Raw genomic sequence first — 24,411 nt, forward strand, 5'->3', positions numbered from 1 at the left:
AGAATTTGTCCGATATGTATTTTAATCCTATAGAAACATGAAAAAGAAAGAAGAATGAAAGATTTTGTGTAACGCAGACAGCAGAAATAACCAGAAGTATTAACCGAGGTATCCAACTGAGTTTAAGAACAGTAGGTTTTTCTTTTATCTCAAAGGTAAAAGGACTACATTTTTGGAAGAAGCTTAGTATTTTACACATGTCAAGTCACAAATACAAACTAAAAAGATTAAACTGGTGCTATCTAATTCCTATTTCATGTTTCAAGTGTTTTTAACCTACACTGAGAAACTGTCTGAAACACTCTGCCTACTGGGATTTAACTCAACCAATGAGATTCCTCCTGTATTCATACAACAAAAACTTCCATTCGCTAAAGAAACTCTATGAATATGCAATGACAACTGTTGAGAGTCAAACCTGATGACTATCTCTCCTCTGTGGGTGTCTGGATGGTCCCACCCAGTTCCTGGCCCCTCCTCTCCCCTCTCTGCTTGCAGGGAGGGATGGTGAAAAGCCTCTGAAGACACAGGTGAGTCTTCACAGACGCTTCAGACCAGACAAGATACAGGTTACCAGACAAGAACTCAAAAAAGATTTTGACCTTTTGTTGTTGAAGCGCAGTCAACAGTTTTCTTCAGACCACAAAACAAGGACTAAAAGGACATTAGTTTTTCCCTTCATGGAAAACTATTAATATTTTTTGGACAAGCTCTACAGAAACAGGTGAGTCTTGTTAGATTTACGAAGACACTGAACTTTACCCTAATTATTAGATCAACAATACAGCTACTAATAATATTAACTACTAATAATGGCTATAGTGTAATCCTACTAGTAAAAAGGATTCATGACTTATTTGATTTACACAACAAAACAACAACTGTAAATAAGAAGGTAAAATAAAAGTTTAAAAATGCTGTGTTGCTTGTAATTCACAAAATGTTTGAATCTTTAAAACTGATTACTGATTTGCCAAAAGGATTTCTTTTTGCGGATAGCAAGAATAAGGATGAAAGTAAAGCTAATAAAGAGTTTTAAGATAAGGAAAAGGGGTAGATTTATTGGAAACACATGGTACTGACCATCCTTCTGATTTCATTCTATTCAAGATACTGTATCATCTCTTTACTACTACTTATTACTAGCATGTTCACTTATGTCCCTTAAATCAAAGACATTGCCATGATGTACTTACAGTGTAAGAAAAGTAGGCTACCGGCTCCAATGAGCTTCCGAAAGTAAATCACAATATCGAGACATCAAAGTGACTATATTGGTAATATTCACTTTTTTTATGGTGCAAAATTGTCCCGCTAAATGGCAAATTATAACTTTTCTATGTTTCTAAGCCTTGGCTTGGTGTTCCAGCATGTGCGTCTTACTCATGACCAAAGGCATACATTCTTACACACACATACACACACTGTTCCACAACATAAAAATAACAAAAGCCTATCTACTAAGTAAAGAATTGTTGTCTAACAGGTACAACTCAGAGGATCTGTGAGAAACGTAATTGTTCAGCAATGCTATGAATTGTTTGTTAATCCTCCTGTTGAATTCCTGCTTTCTACAGCTTTTCTACTGAGCATCCACGATGTCTTGGGGGGCACTCTATGCCCAGCTGGGCGGTGTCAACAAACACTCCACCAGTCTAGGAAAGATTTGGCTCTCCGTCCTTTTCATCTTTCGCATCACCATACTGGTTCTGGCTGCTGAGAGCGTCTGGGGCGATGAGCAGTCAGACTTCACGTGCAACACTCAACAGCCCGGCTGCAAGAACGTTTGCTATGACCACTTCTTCCCGGTGTCACATATCCGTTTGTGGTGCTTGCAACTGATCTTTGTATCCACCCCAGCCCTCCTTGTGGCCATGCACGTTGCCTACAGGAAACGTGGAGACAAGAGGACCATGCTGGCTTCCAACGGCACAGAGAAAACGTCAGATACTGACCTGGAGATATTGAAGAAGAGGCGTCTGCCGATCACAGGCCCGTTGTGGTGGACATACACCTGCAGCTTGTTCTTTAGGCTCATCTTTGAGGGCGGTTTCATGTATGCACTGTACTTCGTTTACGACGGCTTCCAGATGCCCCGGCTGGTGAAGTGCGAGCAGTGGCCTTGTCCCAACAAGGTGGACTGCTTCATCTCCAGGCCAACGGAGAAGACCGTCTTCACCATCTTCATGGTATCCTCATCGATCATCTGCATGGTGCTCAACGTGGCCGAGCTGTGCTACCTCGTCGTCAAGGCTCTCCTGAGGTGCTCGACCCGTAACCAGAGGAAACACCAATACAGCAACAGGGACAGTGTGACTAGGGATAATTCCCTTATGCAGAACAAGAAGAACGAGATGCTGCTGTCTTCTTCTACAGATTCATCAAGCAACAAGACCATGTGTTGAACGATAGGCCTATAGTGGTCCAGTAGCGCCAGAGAAGGAGGAAAGCGTAAACTGTAAATCCAACCACACATGGTCATAGTTTGTGTGTATACAGTTTGGCAATTAGGCTCTTAACCCAAGCATCCACCTGAAATAGTCTCAAGGCAAGATGAAAGAGATTCTGAGACTATGGGAACTTGGAATTACCATAAAAGTAAATAGTTTGGCTTCTGTAGTTGGAACGATCTGCCTTTCACATCCATTTCTAGGGAAATCACTTTATAATATGCATATTTGACTTATGAGGAAGGTGGAAGGAAGGAATGAATGAATGTTTTCTTACATACGGCCTTAAATTTGCCACTAAAGGCAATAAAACATTCTTTGGTTATGCAAAAAAAATCCAAAGTTATGAATCATACAGCAATATAATTATAAATCTAGTTGAATTCACACCAGTGAGTGTGAATTTGAGAGCCTTTGTATTCCCTAAAAATGCCTTCAGGTAGAACAGAACATTTTTCATACACGATAGCATCTTTAAACCACAAGTATCACAAGTGCCACCTTACTTTTTTCATACTGTGGATGATTGATAGACATTGAAGGAGCTTTTTTTTTTTCTTAATTTATTGATTCTAGTTCGAAGTTGCTTGAATGTGTAGTTCATTGCACGAGTGCCTGGAGAAGAGTTAGTCTACACTGACATCTAGTGGTTCACAGCGGAACCCCCTTTAGAGCACAAACTCCTTCCTAAAAGCTAGGAGGATTTATTTCAAGTCGAAGAGAAGGAAGAAGAACAAATGAAGTCATGAAAGTTGAAGGATAAAAGAGGTCCGGCTGCCTTTGAGATTATGTTTTAGTGTTTAGTTTACAATAGCTGGCATTTTTTTATTTTAATATGTGGTTGAAGCGGCTATGAGTTGTTTTTTATTTAACATATCTGTATTGAATTGTGTGACTGTAGCAAGTTATTAAGTTCTAAAAATCATTACAACTTTCTATAAATAATGCTAGAATAATGTTTTTTATGTGTTTTATCAGCCTATTATTGAGAATTGGATTGCACAGAACAAGATTTTACTGATAATTAATATATAACAAAAAAAAAACGTACCTAGCTACTACACTGCAGTAGTTTATTAGTTGAGATTCAATTAAATCAGATTGTCTTTTGTCTTTTACATGAACTGATTTTGAAGTGTTCCATTAATCTAGACACATCTAAAAACAGTGAGGTGTTACACATAATCTGCAAATTAAGCTGTCACTGAATATGTTGTTGAACATCTGTCAGGCTTGTAGTGTGTAACAGATATGAATGAAAGGGTGTAGTGTGTTTTAACAATGTGTTTTCTGGTATGTCATTTTGAATTTTTGTAACATTTGTGTTGTGCCTCTTGATGCTTTTAGCTCACTCCCCCAGTATCTACAAGCTGTCCTGTTTCAGTTCTGCCCCGCTCCTGTGTTATTTTGACTTGTGTTGTTGTGGTGTGTGCTGACCCCAGCTGGCTGTATCAGCTTTCAGCATGTGCCTTATTTTAGCCACCGCACTAATCACAGCTCGCCCTCTTAATGTGAGGGAACCACGGCCCCGATCTCTTTGTTCTGCCTCCATCCAGGAATAGCTGAGCTGGATTAGTCTCATCTGTGTTCTCTTCCAAAAAAAAAAAAAGTCACCTTTTGTGAACAGAGAGCGGAGATTCGGTCGGCTGGAACATGTTAGAAAAAGACGGATGTGAGACAAGTCGGAAAAAAAATCAATTAGATGTATATCGGTTCCTACATGTATAAAGAGAAAAATCTGGATGAGTTGTATGTTTTTCATTATGGAACTGATGCCAATGATGAAGTTATGTGACTGAAGTGTAACATTGGCATGTTTCAGGGGGTGAAAAAGGTTTCTGACCAAAGAGGAAGAAACATGCATTATCACAGAGCACAAGCACTCTAAAGTTGTCTGTATGAAGATTTGAGCAAAAATGTAGATTTTCTTTGAAATATTTGTCTTGCAATGCAATTCTTCTCCTTTGGCCTTTGACCTCTTACTTTCTGTAACAGCAAAATGACATTTTGATACTAAACTTGTGATAGCGCCGTTTGTGTTATAATGAACATTGTTTTTAAGGGACGAGCCTGATCTTTCCAGTCCTGAGTTGTAACATTTGATGGTTAGCAGCCTGCTTCTAACAGCAGACAACAGATGGACACACAGCTTCCTAAGCAAAAAAAAAAAAGTAATTCTATGTTTGTGATGATTGTGTTTTTGTATTTGAGATGTTTTTACTACATTCACACTTTGATCCCTAAAGTCTTTTTTGCTCTTTAAGACTTTTTTCGCCCCATAAATCAGTAAAAAACTAACCTGTGTAGGTTATTTCTTTGTGTCTGTTGGTGTGTTTCACATTTCCACATGTCTGCAGCTGACCCAGCAGGGTGGGGTATCCATGGCTTTTTTTCTCCTCCTTTTTTTTTAGTTTTCTAGTTGTTAGATATACCAGTTTCTAATGGGACAGACAGTTTTGCATTATTCTCACATATTTTCTTCTACGTTTTATACACGAGGTATCAGGTTTTTCATGAAACTCTCAAAATAATGTTTTATTTGTAGGGAGAGCATATTTAAATTTTTTGGAGATTTTTTTGGAGATTTAAAGGGTTTATTTTCTGGCACGTTTTGGGGGTGAGGTTTTGAAGTTTTCTTAATACTTTTTAGAAGTTAAGAGCATGCTCGGGTGACTTTTGGACCAATAGTGTGAACGTTTTGGGGAAAAGGGTTTTGTGTTTTTTTTGTTTTTTGGGAGGGAGGGGGGGGGGCAACTTTTGCGCACATACTACTGTAAAGGTTTAGGGGAGGTTGGTAGGGGCGTGGTGTGACTCGCGACAGGCTGATGACTCTGTGGATTCACTCATGCATGGTCACACAATGTGACAGTCCAGACATGGCTGGAAACGGGAGGCAGCTCCGTCTAACCGAGCCCCATCTCCGACTCCAAGCCGCCTCCAAAAACTAACAGCAACTAAAGGAAAAACTTTTCCTTGCACAAGTTAACGGGCCGGGACAGACAGACAAACAGGCAGACAGATACCACGCCTGGAGAAGTTTGTGCATGAATGAGTTTGTGTGGCAGCGTTAAAAAAAAAAAAAAAAAAAAAGTTTCAGAGAGTCAGAGGGGCGACAGGTTGCGGTTTTTTTTGGGATCAGGGAGACAGGGGGAGGGTCGCTGCAGGAGGAGGTCTACACGCATTTCAACGCACTCAAATGATGGCACCAATGATGGCAGATGGATTTGCTTTTCGTGTTTAAGTATGACATCTCCAGTCTAAAGGTATGGCGGATACACACTGCTGTGAATATTACCCTGCACTTAATTGGGAGTAAAGTAGCCTAAGGCCAACTTTATGAATGAAGAGCAGCGTGGTAAATCAGGTAATCAAGAGTTACTTCAGCTTTTAATAAACAAAAGTGAGACAAAAGCCTGACAAAGCTTGTGGAGTCTGGGGTCTCTGGCACACTCTGTATTGTCAGGATGGTAGGTATGTCTTTGTACTGAACCTGGCTCTTCTGCTACTTTCATCACCATCAGACAGAAATACCAAAAATACCTCAACAGCTGAGAGAAATGGAATAAAAGTTTACCACTGATGATCATCCCTAGATCAAATAGAATGAATGGTCCAAAGGACTTTCTGACCCCTCAAGGGGTTTAACTGCTGCAGTCTTACTGATATCAATTAACCTGATATTATCAGGTGTTCCAAGTGCAAACTGTGTGTTACTACACAGTGATTTTAGACTATTTTCAGGCAGATTTTTTAATTAAAAACCCTTTCTCTGCAAAAAAAAAAAAAAAAAAAAAGAAGAAAAAAAGGAGTGGTGGTGTTTTAATCTGATTTAATTTCACATTTTTGAACAAACACGTGCACAGACCTTACATATTTTTATTTGTTCTTTTGTGTGGCATGCGTACCATTTAAAGTCTATTAAAAGGTCATATACTGTAATAACAATGATGTTTTTCTCTTCCAGGTGTCATACATATTGTGAACCCTAGTCGATGGATTTATTACCTTTAAAACAAGAACATTTTAGTAAGTCCCTCCTCTGCTCTGTATTGTGTGTGTGTTTGTGTGTGTGTGCAGGTTTGTGTAGCTATAGTTTTGGGGTGGTGTACATAAAGCTGTGTAAAAGGTGTAAAGAAACAACAGGTGTTACCTCGCTGAAAACATATTTATCACTTGTGTATCACATAAGTGGACTGATGAGGATAAATATCTTGTTAACATGTGTTTAATTGAAAAGTCTGTTTCATCTCTGGCCACAACTAAAAAGTCACTTTCTTAATTAGGAAAGAGGATTAAAAGATGTCAGAATCACTTCAGGCATGTGTCTTGTTAAATCTTGTTTTTAAATCAAATAACAGATATAATTCTAAAAGAAAGATTAGCAGTTTAACTGATCAGTCAATAAACTGTAAAATCATCACTTTAAAAAAATATATATAATTTATTAAAATTTTAAGTCATCTATCAAGTAAAAATGCCAAACCCTGGTTCCAGCTTTGCAAATGTAAGGAATTTCTTCTTTTCTCTTGTCTGGGTCAGACAAAACAAGTTATTTGAAAATGTTACCTTGCCCTCTGGAAAACTGTGATATACTACTTTCTGTCATTTCATATACTAAATGATAAATCACTTATTTAAAATGAAACCTTAAAACAGCTGAACTCTTAACTTTAAAACAGCTCAACTGAGCTTAATTTAAAAATCTCGCCAAAATGTGTAAAATATTATTATTTGACATAATTAGAGATACATTTTTCTAATTGGTCCTTATGGACAGTGGATATAGAGAGAGAGAGGAAGGGAGGGTGTGTTAGTATGTGTGTGTGTGTGTGTGTGTGTGTGTGTGTACGTGCGTGTGTGTGTGTCTGTGTGTCTGTGCATGCGCGTGCGTGTGGGTGTGTGTGTGTGTGTGTGTGTGTGTGTGTGCATGTGCCACACCAGAGCCCCATCTCTGCTAAATGCTGTTTTCGAACATTATAATGTTGATCTCAGCACATGCCTGCTGGGCAGTGGAGCGAGCAGGTGAGAGAGAGAGAGACAGGCACGACATAGAGAGTGAGAGAAAGGGAGAGTGAACCAGGGTTCAGTCAAACAGGTGGCCTATACAGTATATGCGCTGCTAAAAAAGTGTCTTATGCGCTGCTAAAAAAGTGTCTGTGTTTGAAGCGAATGCCGTGTTTCGATTTGTTATCGATTACCGACGCCTACCTAGCAGTTTTTCTCTAAAGACCCGGTTGTGCTAAGCGTTTTATGTAAAATAGAAATATGTCAGAGTCTAGTCGGAACCTCCACTCTCGTCCATGTCCTTGTGTCTTCTGTGTTCGTATGTGTAGAGTGTTTAACATCGGGGTAAGGCCTTACATGATACTGCTGTGGCAAATGTTCAAACCAACTTAGAGAATATTCAGCAGGTTTGTGGACATTTATCTAACTTTTTCCTCACACTCTTGCTGTCTGTTTCTCCTCTTTTTCTTTTGCTCTTTCTTCCCTCGTCACCTCCAGCCTGTACTTTCTCCATAGGCTAGAAATCTTGAAGCATGGGCGACTGGAGCTTTCTGGGGCGGCTGTTGGAGAACGCTCAGGAGCACTCGACGGTCATCGGCAAAGTCTGGCTGACTGTCCTCTTCATCTTCAGGATCCTGGTGCTGGGGGCCGCGGCCGAAGAAGTTTGGGGCGATGAGCAGTCTGACTTTACCTGCAACACCCAGCAGCCTGGTTGCGAGAACGTCTGCTATGACGAGGCCTTCCCCATCTCGCACATCCGCTTCTGGGTGCTGCAGATCATCTTTGTATCCACGCCGACTCTCATCTACCTGGGCCATGTGCTGCACATCGTCCGCATGGAGGAAAAGCGGAAAGAGAAGGAGGAGGAGATGCGCAAAGCAAACAGGTTCCAAGAGGAGAAAGAACTCCTTTATAGAAATGGTGGAGATGCTAGTGGAGGAGGAGGAGGAGGCGGCAAGAAGGAGAAGCCGCCTATCAGGGACGAGCATGGCAAAATCCGTATCAGAGGTGCATTGCTGCGTACCTATGTGTTCAACATTATTTTCAAGACCCTGTTTGAAGTGGGATTCATTTTGGGCCAGTATTTCCTCTATGGCTTCCGGCTGATGCCCCTGTACAAGTGTGCACGTTGGCCCTGCCCCAACACTGTGGACTGCTTCCTTTCGCGGCCCACTGAAAAGACTATTTTTATTATATTTATGCTTGTGGTGGCTTGCGTGTCTCTTTTGCTGAATTTGTTAGAGATCTATCACCTTGGATGGAAGAAAGTTAAACAGGGCATGAAAAATGAGTTCGCCCCTGACCATGAGTCGCTGCGCCGTGCCAACATCGCACAGCCTGAGTGTTTGGCCTCGGCCTCCAGAACTGCCCCCTCCACCCTCAGCTATCCTCCCAACTACACAGATGTGACGGCGGGCAGTGGGGCATTCCTGCCGCCCATGGGGCCGGCAGCCGTGCCCTCAGCAGCGGAGTTTAAGATTGACGACCTCCAGCAGGAGGGGTCCCTCCGCCAGCCCTCCCCTTCTTCCCACTACTACATCAGCAACAACAACAACCACAGGCTGGCCACGCAGCAGAACTGGGCCAACCTGGCCACCGAGCAGCAGACTCGGGAGATGAAGGCCACCTCCCCCTCCCCCTCCTCCTCCTCTTCCGCCGCCAGCACCGACAACGAGCAGCAGCAGCAGCAGCCCGTCGATGCGTCGCTGCTCCTTCACAACAGCAATACCAACAGTAACACCAACACGACTGCCGCTGCCGCCTCCAGCAGCAGCGGCCCAGGCTCCAACGCAGGCAGCTGGGGTGGGGGGAAGAGCGAGCAGGAGGATGGCCACGTCACCACCACCACAGTGGAGATGCACGAGCCTCCAGTAATGGTCAGCACAGACCCTCGGCGGCTCAGTCGGGCCAGCAAGAGCAGCAGCATCAGGGCCAGGCCGAATGACCTGGCTGTCTAAAATCTCTTGAGCCCTTTCATTTCCCGAAAACCCTCCCTGACCAATTATCCGCTTCCCCCAATCCCACCCTCAAATGGTCATTCTTAGACAAAAAAAAGTCACACACATGAATAAAAACTAAAAAAAACTAAACAAAAAAAAAAACAAAAAACAAAAGAAGGCAAGACGACAAGACAGGAAAGCATTGAAAGAAGTAAGGCAAATGAGGAAATGATCAGCATTAGTCATTGATTTAGTGCAATCGGTGAGTTGTAGAGTAGTTGAGGCAAGGTTTGTATTTTTAGATGGTCTTAAATGATGCATACAAAATGTGATCATGCAGTGCTTACAAAGTCAGAAGGCTCTGCTCGCAGCGGCAGACGGAGAAAAGGACATTGTGATGTCATCATTTTGCATCAACACATCTTACTGACCTGTTTGGTTTTGGGGGCAGATCTCATGATGTTTCTTTATTTTTTTTTCTTCTTTTAGTTGAGCCTATGGGACTAATTACTTCAACGGGAAAATTATCATTTGTCAAGGTGATGACTGAATTTTTTTTTTTATTATTATATGGAGGAAGCACAGGCAGCTGCCACTGTTGACAGATCAGCCACTCGATGTGTAGCCAGACAATTTACTCATATATATCTTGTTCATCCTTTTTTATCTGGTTGCACCATCAAATTGGCAGCACTGACATGCACCGTGTTCTGCTCTACATGTCAACAGCTTGGTCCAGCGTTTGACCTTTGACCCGGAGGGCCTTTTGCTTCAGCACTTTCTGAATTTTACCAAAACAAACACCTGTTTTTTTATTAACGATACTTCATCCACGAAGTAGTTTTTATCAACAAGCATTAAATGTATCGTGGTTCCTCGTGGTTGTGCACGCCAGCACAGGTAGCCCTACAACTCACCGATTTACTCACAGATCTGCATGCCAAGGTAGGCTGGCTTGGTTTTACCCATCATTCATTTCAGCGCTTCTTGCAGAGACGATAAATATTGTAATTGAGGCAATATGGAGAGGAATGGGCTGATGTAAAATTCCCCAGAGTCCTCAAAAGAGTAGGCACAATGTGGAAGGGATATGGGTCAAAACTGGTAGAAGTCATCCCTGTGATGCCCAGAATGCACCTGGGTCTCTACGAACACTACATTGTCAACAACATAGAGATCAAAACGTTCCCCCTAATGCTGTTAGTTGACAAAAGAGCGAAGTAGGAACAGAGTCCCTTATACCTGCCTCTGTCAGCGTCGCCTTCACTTAACATGTCTGAAAAGAAAAATGCTCTCCACTAACTGCACACGTGACAAGATATTACCTTAAAGTATCTTGGAAAAATTATGAAAGTACATGGCAGCCACCATTTGATATACATAATACCTAAATTCTCCAAAGTCATTCAGACAACCTCCCAAAGCTCTTTGGTTAGACTAGAAACTCATTTTTAAAAATATTTTAGTTCGATATCTTTGCCTTGAAATCCACAATCCCCCCCCCCCCCCCTTTTTTTTAATCTTCAAATTTAAACACCAAGAGCAACCTTGGGAGTTATCAAAGTTCACCCTTACACATTTCATATACTTCTTCATTGGTTTTATTCTGAAAAGTGCTATTTTTTTAAAACGGAATTGAATTTTACTCATAAAATTGCATACCTGTAGTAGTCAGTTTGTGATTGCAAAACAGCTACGATTTTAAAAAGAAAGGACAAAACGACTGGCGTTGCGAGAAGCAAAATGCCACGGTGAAGTCAAACTTGACGGCTTCTTTTTTGTTGTGTTAATCTTGATTCTTAGAGATTTTTAGAAACCCAAACTTTTAACTGAATTCATCAGCAGCCACAGTCCTCTGTTTCTGTTGTGTTACTGTGCTGTTTGGTTCATTCACAACCCAGGCACTCACTTTGAAAAAGCTTTTTTTTCTCTTTTTTTTTTTTTTTTTTTTTTTAAACTTTACAACAACCTTAATCCACTGTGTTAAACTCTGAGTTAACCTTTGGGAAAGTGTTTTAAGAACACAGTAATACTGTGTGAAAACTCATTCTGGATTAGACATATTGCACTTACAGGGCATAACAACACAAGTACTTTATGTTTGTGCACAGTATATAATAAGGACAATACTTTTCCAGCAGTTAATGTGCAGGTTAATACACTGGAGTAAGAGCAGTGTAAAGTGGTACCAGCTTTTTTGTTTTTTCAGGGGGTTTACAAAATGATGGTACTGTATGGTGTAATAGTATCTGTACCCATATAGGTATAATGTTTCATTATTTCAGTTGATTTAATGACATCCAGTGCAATTAGAAACACAAAGAGGAGAATATGCAACTGCAGAACTCATAGGTAAAAGCATGACTTTCCCAATCCATGTTTCTTGTTCAAAATGACAAAAAAATCTTTGTTATCTGCATTTTTTTTTTTTTTTTTTTTTTTTTTTTTGATTCCTAAAGTTTACATTTTGGTAGTTGATAAAGATTTGCACATTTAGGAAGGAAAAATGCTGTTCTATGATGTTAATATTGATAGAAATAGAGAGAGAGAGCGTGACACCAAACTGCCAATCTCTATGATCCTCAAAGGAAAAAAAATGTCTTAAAAGCAAAAATGCAGCGGCACAGAAAAGGCAGTATTAAAAAAAAGAAACTGTTATTTATCTCAAGCTTATTGTCCGAATCTGATAATGATGAGTTTGAAGATTTAAAAAAAAAAAAAAAAAACAACAGCGAGAGAGAGAAAAGTCAGTTAGGGTGTTTTTCTGCGTGTTCACTCAGTATGTTCTCACAGACTGGTTGGGACTCTGGTTAGACGTCATATCAGACGACTCCACTGTTGAGAGAATGTTAGCTGGGTAGCTGGCCCTTCCCTTACCCTGCATATAAAGCCCTGACAGGATGTTGTGTTCAAAGCCCGTCGTCCCTGTGACTCCTCCAAATTCTCTCCTCTTACGTTTCATGCAGAGCATGATTTCTCTGGCTCGTCAGGGAGTGTGAACCATCTCACAATGCTCAGAACAGCAACCTGTTTTCAATGCTGTCTTAAACAAGAGAAGTGCCTTGTGTATGAATGATTCTTTTGTAAGAACAAGTTGATGTAAATGTTCATTTACCTCAAATGTTTACAAAACTGTTACTAAATAAATTTTTTGTACCATATTTTGTTGTTCTGGCTTTCACTTTAGTTTAGTCTCTTTTTTTTCTCCAGTCCATAAATCTCACACACATCACTGGCAGAGCTGTGGACTTGAGTCTTGCACTGGAGTCACAAAAATGAGGACTTAATACATTTGACTTAACCTGAGCAAAAATATTCAAGTTTTAAGTTTTAACCTAGTAAAAAACAATTCCAAACAGATACAAACAATTCATAATTAAAGAGACAAAAAGTACTTGCACTTTAGGCCTTTAGACTTGATCTCAACTAAAAGGAAAGTGTTCAAACACCATTACATTTCAGTGGTGAAAGATGTGCATCTTGACTTGCAATTTGCAAAAGACTTGGACCTACTCATAAATATCTAAAAACAACTGTGATCTGTGGTCTTCAACTCAAACACAAGCCAACGAGGCTCCACAGTCTATAGATTTAATTCAAGCCAATTTGAACAAAGGATGAACCTTTTTATATGAATGTGGTGATCAGCAACTGCATTATGGCATAGATGTCAAAGGAACTCATGATCTTTGGTTTATGAGACCACTATCATGCCACATCCATGTTGCCTTTTTTGATGTAACGTTACATCCATGCCCTCTAACATATTTTCTCTATTACATCAGAAAGTACATCAGAACATCAGAGCTGTTCTGATTAAATTTGTTGTTAATAAGAGTTAATTTTTCATTCTTGCTGGTCAAGACTCAATCAGATACATCTTCAGTTGGAAGGTAAACTTCGAGGATATTTACCTGTCCTCCATCCTGTAGTTCTGGGAAGAGAAGAACACTTCGTACACTGAATACAACTTCCTGTAGAATAAAAAGAAATAGACAATATCACATACTCAGCACGAGACCCTTCCACAAACTGAATCAAAAGACTGGCAGACAAAGAGTAAGAAGCTCTACAGTTTTTTAATCAGGATATGTTATATGAATTTATTAAATCACATTGACATTTTGAATTTAGCAAGCTGTATGAAAGATTAGAGATGTAAGCGAAGGCATAAAGGAGGGCTGAACCCGTGACCTCAAGTTTACAAGACAACTTACCACTTCACCACTACATTCTTGAAGTGTGCTTAACAACTATCTGTGATAATTTAATTATATTACATATTTTAAAATGATGTTAAATGTTATATTATCAATTCATTAGAAAGATAACAAATGGTGTAAAACTCACTAATGAATAAAAAAAATAACTGACAGTTGTAATGTGTCCAGCAAGTGCTTTATAGTACAATACTTAGTATAAAATACTAACTGTCAATTTTTTTATCTAAGAATATACTGAAAAAAAAGTAAATGTAAAGATGTGGATCTTTTATAAAAATGACAATAATTTATTGTATGTACTCTATAATTGTGTTTATAATCTATTATTGTGTGTTATAGTTGCATTTGTATAGTTCTACAGATCTTTGCTTAATTTATTCAGTTCTTTTCATTCAATTCAACTCTTTTAGTTATATGCAGCCCACATCAGCATCAGTAGAGCTCCTGAGTGTGTTTGGCATTACTCTCTTTGTAGACTCTTTGACCTCCAACCTCCCCGCTGCTCGGTCCCTCACTGCATTCCAGTGGAGAATGTCAGAATGTGACGCTGAGCCAGAGACACACACACACACACACACACACACACACACACACACACACACAGTCAGATCCACTTCATAGCCACATCCAGAAATAATTAAAATAAGACGGGCGTGTCAGTCTTGCACCTAAGAACCACATCTATCACAAACCGAATCTGCACCATCCTAAGAATCAAGAGACTATTTACAACACTGTGCAATACATTATAGATGTGGGTGAAATTTATAGCAGTTTGATCTTTGAACACAGTGGGAATGAACAAAGAAACAGTTACAACACACTCAGTAAGAAGAACAAACAGGAACACGTTCTAGGCTATCATAAAGGAATACATGGATATAGTTTGACAGCTGATAGTTTACACTTTTATTTCTCTTAGAGTAATATGAGATCTAGAACAATACTCTTATCTAAGCGCCAAGTACGAGCTTTAGCCATGGTGTGTTTAGCCTAGCTTATCATAAACTGAAGATATCCACATCTCTAAAGCTGACTTGTTTAAACTGAATTTTGTTTATTGAACCAGTTCATCAACAGAAATGTAAAAACTGAAATTTGTGATTTTGGGAGTTACAACACATTGGAGCTACCTCTTGACTTTTACTTGCATCAGACAAAAATGAAACTAGCTGATGTACATGTCAAACAGTATGGCAGTAGGACAGCAGCTTTTGTGTTTTAAAACCACATATAACTACCACGCCCCCCCAATTATCTACTAATATAGTAATAGGTGTAGTAAAAGTAAGTGCGTGTTTGGGCCAAGTATTGACCAACATACCATTACTTGCAGAAAGGGGTAAGGGTGTGGTACTGGTCTGTGGTGGATTCTGGCATCTTTATAGAAGCACACAGGCCTAACTGTAATTAGAGGAAATAAAACGTTACTAAATAAAAGGGCGACTGATGTAACAACGTTAATTACAAGTTTGACCACAACCAAGGGTTGATATTTAATAGTGCAGCTAGCTGTAGGATGTTGGATGCTAACCGAGCAGATGTATTTTCTCACAAATCTTGTCAGTGTAGTTTACTTGACTTGGTATTTAGTTGACTTTACAAGTAACTTTAAATGAAATATATTTGCTGGGGGCAGTGAGTCTTACAATGACACATTTTTAGCTGAACTTGCGTTAGCTACAGTTATAATTTTTGAGCTACATAAATAAAATTGAATTGAAAAGAAACAGCAATAGATAAATTGGTTAAGACAGCAAATGTTTGCTTTTAAAAAAATAAAGAATTCTGGGCAGATATACTTAGCTAGCATTACTGAGCTAAAAACATACCATAGGTAGCTTGTGTTAGCTTCTCAAACACATAGCTAAAGAACTATAAACATGTGGTCTACTCATCAAGACATTTTGTATTTTGTTTTATTTTTTAGCAAATTACTGCAGCTAGCTCACGGAACTGTTTTAAGTTGCCAAGACTAAGCTAACGTATTCTCCTTAGTTAAAATATGATGACGTAGCTTAACTTTAAGTTACCTCCTTCACAGGATGTTTAACTTTAACTTACCTGCTTTGTCACAGGACGGCCAAAGATGTCGGGCAGATAGACCAGTTTTCCAACATTTTTCCATGACTTTAAAAATTATCATTCAAAGTAGATTTTTCAACGCCAACCATAAAACGCGCCCTTAACCTCAACCATAACCCAATTTTTGAACTAACAACTTTTGCCATCTGGGCACTCTCCATTTATTACATCATGCTAAAATATGCTATCAGTTGACACAGTATGCTAATGTGTTAATGTCACACAAAAAGGTAAAAAAAAAAATAAACTTCCATCTACACTATGGATATTTTTTTGTCTCGACCAACTTAGTTATCGGTCTTCCTAAACTTGGTGTTTTCTTTCAAACCTTTATTCCTATTTTTTGTCCAATAGGCGACCAAAAACATCAAAATAAGTAGACGGCTAAAAGGCTAACCCCTATATTGCTGGCTAACAAACTGTTAGATACAACTGTTACATAGCAGACATGGAGATACTTCATTTAGTATGTCTGTCCACCTGATAAATTGACTTTCAGCTCTAGTTTAGTCTCCACCAACTTCTGAGAAAAAAAATTGGGGACTTCAGATTATGTCTGCTCTGTGTTATGTCTCAGCTTTTTGAGGCTTTTATTTTAGATAGTCATTTAATTCAATGTCATGTCAGTGAATGTCATTAAAAAAAAAAACTGACTAAGTAAGATTTAAGTTGGGTGGGTATTTTTGGATCTCTGTCGAAATGCAGAAGAAGTCAGTATTTGCCCCTCACTGTCAATCATTCCAGGTATATATTATCTTTGACCAAACAATATATAGCATTAGTACATTACACAGATCCAGTATATTTTTATTCTTTAAAGTCTTTTTTTAATACTTGGGTGATCTTTCAGTGAAAAAACACAAATACAAACTAACCAGAAGAATGTAATACCTGGTAGTTTAGATAATGAGCTTAATAGTTGGGGGGAAAATAACAATATAAGGATTTGGAAGCATTACTTAGCACAGGATATTTGGCATTGATTCCAACAACAGAGTATTTGGCATTGATTCCAACAACAGAGTACAGTACATGAGTGCTGAGCTCTTGGGTCCAGTGGCTGAGGAGTGATGGGAGATAGTTGATCTGTTGGCACGACTGACTGGAGGCCTCAGTCTGTCACTCACTCAGTGGCTTATTTCCACTGCAGGGACAAACAGTGCTCAGTGCTTCTCAGGGACAATTTCTTCCCCAAATCAGTGCAGTAACAACAATAATACAGTAAAAAAAATACAGCAGCATTTCTTACAGCCAAAGGATCCATCCTTACATTGTGGACCCCAGGTGGCATAGCACCAATTAAATCATACTTTCACAACATGAATGAGTTTTCTGACAGTTCTATTATATATGCAGTACCATTCAGTTATGGTACCACCATAATTATATTCTGAGACCTGAAAAATATTGGAGAAAACAACAAACATTGGCAACTATAGTCAGTTGGAATGTTTAAAGGTATAGGTTCTGGGCATCTGAACTTGATGCTTTTGGAGGCCGACACACTGGTCAGGTTAGAAAGCTGCTGGTGAGGTCAAAAGGTCAGAGGTCACACAGTGGTGCACACCCATCGCTACTAGTACTTAATAGTTGCATTTATACATGTGACTGTAAATGTAACATTGCTTTTATGTCCAGGAGAGTTCAACACTCAGGGCATCGAGTTTAACACCATTACATTCACATGTTGGTCTTTTTTTTTTCTCACTTTTAACCCGAAAGGCAAAACAATATAAAAGATGCAGTTTTAAAAGGTTGAAAAAATTAGATTTTATCACTGAAATTACAAAAGAAAAGTAATATAACACGTTGACCTTTTAAAAAATGAAACTCTTTAAGCCCAATACATATTAGTGACTTCAGTGGTGGTTTTTATACATATTGAAGTCCCTTGGCCCCTGTGAAGCCCCACTTGGCCCTGTGATGGAAAAGCAACTACTACAGAACGACAGCGTCTGCCACTAAGTCACCAGTCTACAGCTCAGAGCAGACAGGAGGCTATATTTAGCCTTTAATCACCTAACAAATTCACACTCAGCCCACAGCACAAATACCTCAGCCCCTCTTTATGTATTTCAGGAGTGTGATGAATTTGTTTCTGGGAGGCCTGACCGCTGGCTCATGGAAAAATGTTGGTTTGTTTGACAGAGACATTTGTAGTTTGGTACCAGACTGTTAAACTTCTGACTGATTTTAAAAAGTCAACAAAGACATCCAGAAAACCATAATCAACAATTACCATAAACTTCAAAATCACTCCTAAGAAGAACAGTGAGGTGAGCTAGTGAAAACCAAAACTCTCTGAGGAAAGAATGCTTTGACTGTATTTCGAAAGAGAGGTTGAGGTTTTCCTTTCATCTGAGTCAAGTGCCATAGCCAGGAGTTATAAACACCGAGGTGAATCCACATCCTCCCAAAGCAACACCAAACAAACCTTAGATTTTTTGAGGAACCAAAAAAGACATTATCTGTCATTTTTTTTCACATTAGATATATTTATTAACAGTTCAATCATATTTTCTGGAAAATTTTGATTGAAATGCATAATAATCACGATGGACTCTGTTTTATAACCTTCTCCATGCTGTCAGGTGTAGCTTTCTGGTGGAGAAATGTGAAATCCCTTCATTTTGACTGATAGAAAACACTCAAATTTAAACATTAATTTAATTTAATGTAAATTCCTTCTCAGGTCATGAAGTTCGCCCACATTTTCAGAAACACCACTGTTGACCTCATGACCTCAGTGTCCACAAAGGTAGCTACTGTACGGCCCAGCCTGAGCTCTCTTGGATCCAGCATCGATTGGTCGTCACAGAAAACGAATCGACTTCAGCCGTGCTAGTCAGAAATGTGTGAATATCTATTTAGCCCTGATCTAGTCAATATGGCCTGATACATTTTGAACGTAATTCATTTAAACGGGAATTCTTATATACTCTTTGTGGTTGTCCACACTATAAATGATGTAATGTTGCAGCATTTGTACAGTGTACAGTCATGTGGGGCGGCTTGTTTTGACTGTCAGACCATGGGAAGAGGGAGGGGTCGCCCCGGGGTGGGGGTGGTAAAGGGTAGTGGGGGGCACGAGCATAGTGAGCATTATGAGTGAATAGCGTGAGGCCAGGTCAGCTCTGCGGGGACACCTACAGGTCAGGCGAGGGTATGGACTCAATGCCCACAATGCACTCGGCTGACTTCACCCGGGTGCTAAATGCACCAGCGTACAGTAATCATGACAGTCTGAAAAGGGAAAATGACTCAATTCCTGAAACTACAAATATCTATAAAGGCACAGGACATTGTGATTATGTCCATCCATGTTTTGCCCCAGCAGTCAGCCAAACCAGAAAATCAATTTTTACACTAATGGGGCATCAGAATCCTCTGCACTGCTTGTTGTGTAGCTTTTCAAAGTTCATGCACACTGCTTGCTTGCAGTTTTTAGCAATATGATAGTTTTCTCTAGCTGTGTGCATCCCATGTTACTTGTAAACCAAACTCTTGGTTTACAGCTGGAAAACCTCATTGATCATCCTCTGATTGTTGGACTTTTTTTTATTAACTTGATGTTAATATAAACTGGGTATGTGCAGGTGCTGGAAACTGTCTACAGCCCGAAAACGTCATCCTGAAAAGGGATTTCTGGTTCCTACTCATGATAACAGCTAAAAAAATGGTAGACTATCCTTCAGTTCTCTCTGGGCGAAGTATTTGCTGAATATTTGTGCTTCACCACCAAGCATTGCAATGCGTTTTTTCATCGTACTCGGGAGCATGCCATCCTTTGATTAGATTTCCACTCGACAGTTGACATTCTGCGAATCCCTTTTGGGTTTTTTTTTTTTTTTTTTTTAAAGTCAAAGGTCACATTTACAGTTCATATCAACCATAAAACCATTAGAGCTGTTAAACTGTTTAGTATCAACTTGCGGATAAACTGTAACGTTTCAGGTGATATGAAGAGCAGAGAAATAGCTGTGGTTAAAGATATGGGAGAAGGCAATGTCATACTGGCTTCAAAGGGGAACAGGGTGTGTGTGTGTGTGTGTGTGTGTGTGTGTGTGTGTATGTGTGTGTGTGTGTGTGTGTGTGTGTGTGTGTGTTTGTGTGTGTGTGTATGTGTGTGTGTGAGTGTGTGTGTGTCCTGCCGGAGGGACGACTGATGTCTCTGCCAGTGGGCGTTTTGGAAAAAGATGAGTTTGGTGACTGCGCTGAAAGCACCGCTGCACTCACTGCTTCGCTATGGCTCGCCAAATAGGGTCAAGCCATCCTAAATTTAACCTAATGCGAGCCCCCTCGCTCCCCCTCACCACCAGTCAGAGTCAAGGTTACACTGCTCTGTATCTGTGGGGGTGAGACGCTTGTTGTCCATCAAATGTAATCCACATACTTTCATCCTCAGTTTGGAAGAAGCCATAACATCTGCACCATGCAATAAACAAGGATCAGAGGACATTTGTGGTAGATTTTCGAGAAATGAGTAAAAGCAAAAGTATCCAAAAGGAAGGAAAATTGAGAGGGGGGGGGGGGTATTTGTGCACTTTAACCCACATCCCAGCTGTCCCAGCGAAACTGTTTCCCGTCCTTCAGCCAGTCCTGCGCCATGTGTTGAGGCACACCACCTGAGAAATGCAGTTGTCATCCATTCCTGCCCTCTTGTCCTCTGTGCAGCTGTACACTGCATCTACACACACACACACACATCGACACACACACCGCGGCTCTCCCCTCCCAGTCAACTGTTGTTTTATCATTAAATGGCGACATTAGTTCATATCATGTGATTTGAAGAGGATTCATTGCACATTAGAGGCCCTAATCGCCACCTATAGTCTACCCCTCGGGCCTCGCCCACATGACCCTGCTGAGCGCAGCGCTTTCTTTATGCCCCCTGAAAGAGCTGGGGATTGAGCCCAAACAAAAAAAACCCCACGAGGTGAAAAAATGTTTTTACACCCACCCCGCTCCCTCACAGGCCCGGCTGTGTGGGCGCACAGGGCTGTTTTAGCTTTAGATCAATGGGACAAGTTACTGGAGTCTGGCCAACTCTGACAGATAGCACAGAAAGAAAAAAGCTTGCCTCTTCAAAAAATTGGGTTTTGTCACTGTGTTTTGTACCTCCACCCGTCCGTGTCCCCCCCAACCAAAAAATGCAAAGTGAAACGGGCGGAATGTGTTTTTCCTTGAAAGCCTCCAAAAGATTGGACTTTTTCATGCTTTGCTTCTTCTGTTGTGGAGGGTGAGAGGGGGTGAGGCTTGTGGAGTGGGGTGTTGGTAAGGGAGGAGGTAGGGTGTGTGAGTGTGTTTGTGTGTGCACAGGCTCATGGGAGGAAAGGGGAGGCCTCCTTACGTCAGCAGGCCGCAGACAAACCTCTTGTCAGACGTAGGTCCTGACACGGAAGCTCGACAAAAGCTGCGGCTCGTCCCCGCGGCTAATGATGGGTGTTACAGTTCAACAACACGTCTGGCCGGTGCTGATGATGATGATGGTGGTGCTGATAAACCGAGAGCTCAGGAATGCTCTGCCGGTCACTGGGGAGAGGGGGGGTTCACAGCGAGGCCGTAGCGCCCCCTTTCGGGAGAAACAGAACAGTGATCTTTGTCACTCTGACACAGGAGACAGAAACAGCCTTCGCTCTGAGTCTTCGGCCAGCCTCGTCTTCATTAAAGGACGAAGCTGATGATATTAAAAACACACCGATGAGCCATGTTGTTGCACTGGGTCACATGTTGCTTCATCACCATGAACACACCCTAGCTTATTTACCACATACACTACCAGTCAAAAGGTCAGCCACACCTACTCATGCAAGGGGTTTCCTTTATTTTGTACTATTTTCTACATCGTACAACAATCCTGAGACATCAGGATAATTAAATAACACATATGGAATCATGTACTAAACATAAAAGTGTTAAAATGTGTTTCATATTTTAGGTTCCTCAAAGTAGCCGCCTTTTGCTTTGATGACAGTTTTGCACGCTCTTGACATCCTCTGAGCGAGCTTCATGAGTCACCTGGAACACGTCTCCGACACTCTCAAAGGAGTTCACACATATGCTGAGCATTTGGCTGCTTCGCTCTGCGGTCCAACTCGTCCCAAACCAACCCAACAGAGTTTAGGTGGGGTGATTGCGGAGGCCGGATCATCTAGTGCAGCACTCCATCACTTCTGCTTCTCGGTCAAATAGATCTCACGTCAGTCTGGAGGTGGGTGAAAGCAAGACAAACATGATGTTCCCCACCAAAAGCAAACCAGATGGGATGGCCTGTCGTTACAGAATGTCGTGGTCGCCCTGACTTCTGAGTAAATTGACAACAGTGTCACCAGCGAAGCCCCCGCACACCATCACACTTCCTCTTTCCACCGGTCTAGTGTGCGATTCTCGTGTTTTTCTTGGACCGAGCAATTCTTCTTATTGGTCTCCGTTGACAGCGGTTTCTTTGAAGCAATTCGACACGACGCTTCTTTCATCTGGAAATGAAATGAAACGTGTTTTTTGTTTATTACACAATTCCATCTGTGTTATTTCACGGTTTTGACATCTTGAGTATTGTTCTACTAGTAGTTAAATAGGACTTAGTGGGAAAAAAAACAGGTGTGTCCAAACTTTTGACTACTACTGTACATCACCCTGCTGCCAGACATACTCACTATTTTTATTTCTATGTTCTATTGTTCATATTGCTTGTTTTACTTACTTATGATGTATTTTTCATTATTTTTCATTGATGCTTTTTCATATTTTTACTATCCACTTTGCTGCTGTAATGCTGTAAATTCCCCCATCGTGGGACTAATAATGTTTTAGTCTATTTTTAATTTTTTTAACCTTTCTTTTTTTTTTTTTAATATTGCCATGAGTAGTGTATTGATGATACAGTATTTATCAACTACTTCATACAAAATGTTGTAAGCAGCAGAAACCTGAATGAAATCAATAATATGTGTGAGTAGATCTGTTTGGTACACCTGCACACAATTTTCAGGTACTTGTCAGGTCGGTTTTTCCTGCATCTTGGAGAAGTTTCCACAGTTCTTCTTCTGTGGATTTCTGGGTCTCAGCTGCTTCAGTCTCTTCATGTAATCCCAGACTGACTCCGTGATGTTAGATCAGGACTCCTTGTTCTTCTTGTTGATGAACATCTTTATGTTCTTTATGACTCTGGTTGGATGTTTGGAGTCATTGTCACACTGAAGAATAAAATTGGGACCAAACAGACGCCTCCCTGATGGATGAGAATCTAGACATCTTAAGTGCCTAAACCTTTGATGACCAATTTTTAAAGATTTATGTCTTCATTAGGAACTAACAGGCTTTTCACAGGTCATCATACAGTCACTGTGACATTTTGACCCATTTCTCAAAAGACACATTAAAGTCACAGTCCCTCCCATTTTGCTCCAGGAATATCAAAACATTATTTTCCTGATATAGGTTATTTCTACAGTGAATGTAGGCATAAGAAAATGTGTCTTATCTTTTCATTTAGTGGGTTAGAAAGTATTTAAATGTTCATTTTACTGTGTGGACTTCAGGGATTAGTTCAAAGTCATCTTGGACTCTCCAGGTCTCACTTTGACATCTATATAATAATAATCCATAGGTATAAAAAAAAACCCACATATATAAAGTAACATGCACTCATGCTCCTATCCAGTCCCTACATTTTGAGGTGACACATTCCGCACCTCTTTAACCTTTCCAACACCACTTCCTGTCTGGTGACCCCCGAGCTTCATCTCCCTGGTTGTTTGCGCTGACCCCGTGGTGTGGATAGACCAGGGCTCCTCCTGCCCTCGCTGTCCGTCATCTCCCTGATAACGCTCCCTTGCCTCGGTGTCACATCTGCCCGGCACCTTGTAAAAATGGGACAATGATAGCGAGAGAGGTCAGAACACAGTGAAGAGGCCTCCATGTTGGGCCAATGTTAACCTGCCTGTCGAGCGCAAACCAAAAATATGCAGATAACAATTTTAATCTGGACAACGTGGGGGGAAAAAAAGTTTATCGGTGTTAAGGTATTTCCATCATTTTATGTTTTGACATTTAAACTAATCCAGAAGAAGCAGAAAAGCTGGTTTATTAGATCCACAGAGACATGTAACGAATTAGAGCAAATCCCTGCAGCAAGGATCCAACATCTGATGGAGAACCTTTGGGGGGTAAAGTGGTGGCTGTTGTAGCTTTTCAAATATGCATTTATGTTGTGGGCACATAGTGTTTGAAACAAGTGTAATCTGATGTTTAACTTTCTTTCTCCAGACAAGTTAAGAGACGTTTTGTGGTGACAACCCTGCTTCTTCCAGTCAGTTCACTCACATTGCAAAAAAGACATTCTTCATACTAATGATAGCTTCATGTGTTTAAGTTTTGAGATTTCCGCCACTTATATTTCAGATGTCAACCTGAAATCATGGATGTTAACTGTACTGTATTTGCACTGCCAGAGTTTATCTTCAAGAATTTAAGTCCGCTTATTCTGGCTGTAATATATTCTGTTTGGACAAATAACAGCCTGTGTGAAAGTATACCTGTTATCATGTATTAGGGAAAAGTATTACGGCTAGGGGGGAGTTGATTAAATACTTTGGTGAACTGAGCCTTTAATATCAGGTAAATCAAAACAGCATTATAGTCATCTGGTTAGAAAATGAAATCATTTATTTAACATGACCGTATCAGCAGATCAGCCCACACACA

At 40.4% G+C, this 24,411-nt stretch overlaps 2 protein-coding genes across 2 annotated transcripts; both read left to right on the forward strand.

The window, feature by feature from the left end:
• Nucleotides 1-1,598: 1,598 nt before the first annotated feature.
• Nucleotides 1,599-4,682, forward strand: gjb8 (gap junction protein beta 8). Its single transcript, XM_062431983.1, has one exon. The coding sequence runs from the start codon at nt 1,599-1,601 to the stop codon at nt 2,403-2,405; it is 807 nt and encodes a 268-aa protein (XP_062287967.1). The 3' UTR covers nt 2,406-4,682.
• Nucleotides 4,683-7,987: 3,305 nt separating this feature from the next.
• Nucleotides 7,988-9,412, forward strand: LOC133992533 (gap junction alpha-3 protein-like). Its single transcript, XM_062431179.1, has one exon. It carries the CDS (start codon nt 7,988-7,990, stop codon nt 9,410-9,412), a length of 1,425 nt encoding a protein of 474 aa, XP_062287163.1.
• The last annotated feature ends 14,999 nt before the right edge of the window (nt 9,413-24,411 follow it).

This window comes from Scomber scombrus, chromosome 13 (genome assembly GCF_963691925.1).
Source record: "Scomber scombrus chromosome 13, fScoSco1.1, whole genome shotgun sequence".
Lineage (NCBI taxonomy): Eukaryota > Metazoa > Chordata > Actinopteri > Scombriformes > Scombridae > Scomber > Scomber scombrus.

Bases quoted from the DNA above. Each gene is read 5' to 3' on its own strand.
- gjb8 (XM_062431983.1), top strand. From the start codon at position 1,599: ATGTCTTGGGGGGCACTCTATGCCCAGCTGGGCGGTGTCAACAAACAC.
- LOC133992533 (XM_062431179.1), top strand. From the start codon at position 7,988: ATGGGCGACTGGAGCTTTCTGGGGCGGCTGTTGGAGAACGCTCAGGAG.